The 3,845-nt window shown below is 45.6% G+C and overlaps 1 protein-coding gene across 1 annotated transcript; it reads left to right on the top strand.

Annotated features, from left to right (window-relative positions):
• The first annotated feature begins 569 nt into the window (after positions 1 to 569).
• On the top strand, positions 570 to 3,328 carry LOC129692610 (PRAME family member 20-like). The gene is made up of 3 exons (XM_055629108.1): positions 570 to 846; positions 1,256 to 1,841; positions 2,764 to 3,328. Exons 1-3 carry the CDS (start codon positions 570 to 572, stop codon positions 3,326 to 3,328), a joined length of 1,428 nt encoding a protein of 475 aa, XP_055485083.1.
• The last annotated feature ends 517 nt before the right edge of the window (positions 3,329 to 3,845 follow it).

The following is a 3,845-nucleotide window of genomic DNA, read 5'->3' as shown; positions in this document are numbered from 1 at the left end:
AGGTGGCCATAAATTACAGACCATTAACCCCAGTTCCTTAAATTAATATAATGTAGCCCTGTACTCCCTCACTGTTCCCTAACAGGATGAAAAGTAGTGCATGCTGACGGGCTTCTCACAGATTCTCCTTAATCCTTCCCAAAAGGGATCAGTCTCTTGAAAGACAATAAGTATGAGTTGGCCTTTGACATCAGCACTATATATCCTTTAGGTCCTAGAAATCTTTTTCCTATAACAGCAGTGTGGTCAGATTGCATGTTCATGCATAATTCTTGTTCTGATTAGGCATGAGATTCAGAGGAGCAGGAGTGGGTACCTGGTGGGACAATGGTTAATGTGTTCCTGTGTGGGCACTAATAAGAGAATCCACATGCTGAGAGTGATGGAAGTATGGTTTAGAGACTACCAGATTGGATAACTGGGCAGTAACAGTTCTCCATAATTGCCAGAGCATGGACTCTAGCCCTTGGGTTCTTGTGATGTGTGAGAAATGGGAATTTTCAGAACTTAGGCTGAAACTATGTCTCCTAAATGCTTCACAGGTCCCTTCTGACTGAATATCTATCACAATGAGCATCTACAACCCTCCTACACTCCAGCAGCTGGCCATGCAGGGACTGCTGAAGAATGAATCCTTGGCCATTTCTTCTCTGGACTGCATGCCCATTATGCTCTTCCCACCACTGTTCAAAGAGGCTTCCGAAGGCAGACACACAAAGATATTGAAGGCAATGGTGGCAGCCTGGCCCTTTCATTGCCTCCCTGTGGGGGTACTGATGATGACTCCTGAAGTAGAGACTTTGCAAGCTGTGCTGGATGGCATAGACATGCTGCTGACCCAGAAGGCCCATTCCAGATAAGCAAGGCTAGAAGGGGAGTCACTTGGCTAGTGGAAAGACAGGTATGATCAGAAATAATAGAGTCAAAATGGACAGAGGCTCCTGATGTCATGGAATTGAAGGTCTATGGAACTAGCGTTTATGTTGAGAGCTGCTATAAATGACAGTCAGGAATGGAGGACAGCTCAGAGAAGATGTAGCCATACTAGAATGAGCTTTTCCCTGTGTGTTCTAGATGTGGAAGAGACGAGTCCACACACACTGAATGGAGGGAAGCAGGGCAGGTCTCCAGATGCAGCTCAGGCAAAGCAACTTTGCCTGGCAGGTGTGAGGTGCTATGATGGAACTGACATTAGAATAGTGGGATATAAGCTGCCTCCAGGTAGGTTCCTGGTTTACATTATGAAATTTCACCTTTTCTCCTCACAGAAGGTGGAAGCTTCAAGTGCTGGACTTAAGGAATGTGCACCAGAATTTCTGGGATGTATGGACTGGAAGAGAGAAGGGAGTCCACTCAGAAGATTCTGGGAGTGAGAAGCAAGTAGTAAAGTCCCTTCATAGACATGCCCTGAGGCAGCCTTTGAAGGTAGTCACTGACCTGAGCCTCTGCTTCCATCTGCAAGAACACCAAACATGCTTGTTGCAGTGGGCCCAGCAGAGAAACGGCACTGTGCAGCTTTGCTGTGTAAAGATGGAGATCTCTGATTTCCCTGTGGAGACCATCAGGGAGGTTCTAGACATTTTTTGGCCACACTACATCGAGGAATTGGAAATAATAACAACTAAGATCCTGCCCTTCCCAAATTCCTTTGCACCTTGCCTTGGCCAGATGAGAAATCTCCACAAATGCCATCTAAGTCTCAATGCCTTCTTCATGGACAGTTCAGCCATTGAAATGTCTCTTCACAAGTTTCTTACTCAGTTCTCCAAACTCAACTCTCTCCAGCATCTCTACCTGAATGGCATCTACTTTTCCACTGAGAACGTGAAACAGTTGTGCAGGTAGGGCATTTTGGTCAGCTGCTTCTGCCATGTCAGCACACCCTTTCCTTTCCTTTGAGCATTAGTGGGCACCTGAGGTGTGCCAACCACAGTGGATTTTACAGTGACAGTCTCATGAAACTAAGTGTGGGTTGTTATTTTCTTAACTGAGCTCTCTCGAGTTCCCCTTTCATTGAGCAGAGTTTGAGCTAGGGCAGGAGATACATAGATGCCACTGGCCAGCAGTGACTCCAAATAGGCTGCCACATACATAGAGCGGCCGTGTAAGTGTATCCGTTGCATTGGTGGGTAGGAGGTAGTGCGTGATCTTTGGGGTTTTCCCTGTGGGATCCTGTCCAAGCTAATGGAAGGCAAATGAACTGAGCAGTGGGACCTGAGCTGGGGAGAACCAAAACATAAACAAGATTCTAGGGAGGTTTTTTTTTTTTATATAAACCAGTTTGTTCCTCTATTGACCTCTCAGCCTTAGTTCCCCCGAAGGAAAGGATGATTTTAACATAGTTTGGGACTTAGTACATGGCGATGGGGTGACACTTGGTTGGGGGTCATTAGTTTTAAGGGTGGAGCAATAAAATCAGGGGTAGAGGTTGTGCTAGAGAGTCAGGACAAGGATGAACTCTTGGCCACATGCCAAGATGTCTCTGTGATGGTACATTCTGTGTAGGCCTTCCTGGCATGAGGTGGCAAGCTGTAATTCTCTGTTTGGGAAGATGCAGATCTGTGTTCTGAGACCATCCCAGCTGATAGCGCTGTACCTCAGGAGACAATGATATGACCAGACCCCAACAAGCTGTACCTTGAGTGTTGTCCTTCAGCATATGCAATGAGTGACTTTGCATTTGTGGTCTCCCTGTCTCAGTGTCAACTTTACTAATGTCTTTCAACACAATGCACCAGAACTTATTTCTTATTCTTTTTCTAGGTGCCTGAAGACCCCGTTGGAATCCTTGTCTATCACTCTCCATCTCTCACAGTCAGACTTGAAGCAACTGTCACAGTGTCCAAGGCTCTGTCAAGTGAAATTTCTGCTTCTCAGTCACATAGAGTTATCTACATCACGTCCCACAGGTCTCCGAGTCCTCCTAGAGAATGTGGCAGACAGTCTGCAGACCCTGGAGTTAGAGCACTGCAGCTTGGAGAATTCTCACCTCAGTGTCTTCCTGCCTGCCCTGAGCCAGTGCTCCCAGCTCACCAGGGTCAATTTCAGTGACAATGACTTCTCCAGTACTGCAGTGAAGAACCTTCTGCAGTGCATGGCCAATCTAAATCAACTAGCTGTACAGTTGTACCCTGCCCCTCTAGAGTGCTATGATAACCCCTGTAATATCCTCATGGACAGATTTGCCCATCTGTGTCTGGAGCTCCAGGGCATAGTTATGGCCAAAAGGGAGCCCAAGACAATGGCATTTGCTACAACCATCTGCATTGAATGTTGTCAGAGCTGTGTCTATGACATAGAGACCAAACTTTGTCCATGTTGGCAGTAAACAGGAGATGGCTGCTTCTGGATGCTGAGAAATCAAAGTCAAGTGGAAGGACATTCACCAAGGGGTTCAAGAACAGGTGGTTTTAGACACAGTTTGGTGTTTTAGAATATTTGATTTCTTTGTGAACCCCGAAATTTTTGAACTCAAACTACCTGTTTCCAGTTGTAAAGGTGCATATCTCCTGTACAACACCTTTAACACAAGAACTTTCTGTCTTTGTAAACAGTAGGATGTGGTGTGGCTAAACCTTAACACATTTCTTTAATTGAAGAAATTTCTGTAAACAGGAGATACATAAAGTTAACTCTAGGCCAAGAGGCAGAGCAAGAAACTAGCTGACAGGGAATAAGTAGAAAGGAGAAACTTAGAGAAAATGGTATTTGAGACAGCATAGAAAAGAAGGGGCTTTTGGCCTTCAACTTTTGGCTTTCTGCTTTTTCCTCTGAGATGTGAGCTATGTAGAAAGATCAGCTGGGTGCTTTCTCTGCCTCTCTGAGCTAGCAAGTTTTCTCCCCAG

The sequence above is a fragment of the Psammomys obesus genome, unplaced genomic scaffold (assembly GCF_907164565.1).
Source record: "Psammomys obesus unplaced genomic scaffold, mPsaObe1.curated_primary_1811, whole genome shotgun sequence".
In the NCBI taxonomy this organism is placed as follows: Eukaryota; Metazoa; Chordata; class Mammalia; order Rodentia; family Muridae; genus Psammomys; species Psammomys obesus.
This window is presented reverse-complemented; position numbering and strand designations above follow the sequence as displayed.

Coding starts and splice junctions, on each gene's coding strand:
- LOC129692610 (XM_055629108.1), top strand. CDS start 570: ATGAGCATCTACAACCCTCCTACACTCCAGCAGCTGGCCATGCAGGGA. Junction 847..1,255: donor CATGCTGCTGACCCAGAAGG/CCCATTCCAGAT, acceptor GAAATTTCACCT/TTTCTCCTCACAGAAGGTGG. Junction 1,842..2,763: donor AACGTGAAACAGTTGTGCAG/GTAGGGCATTTT, acceptor TTCTTTTTCTAG/GTGCCTGAAGACCCCGTTGG.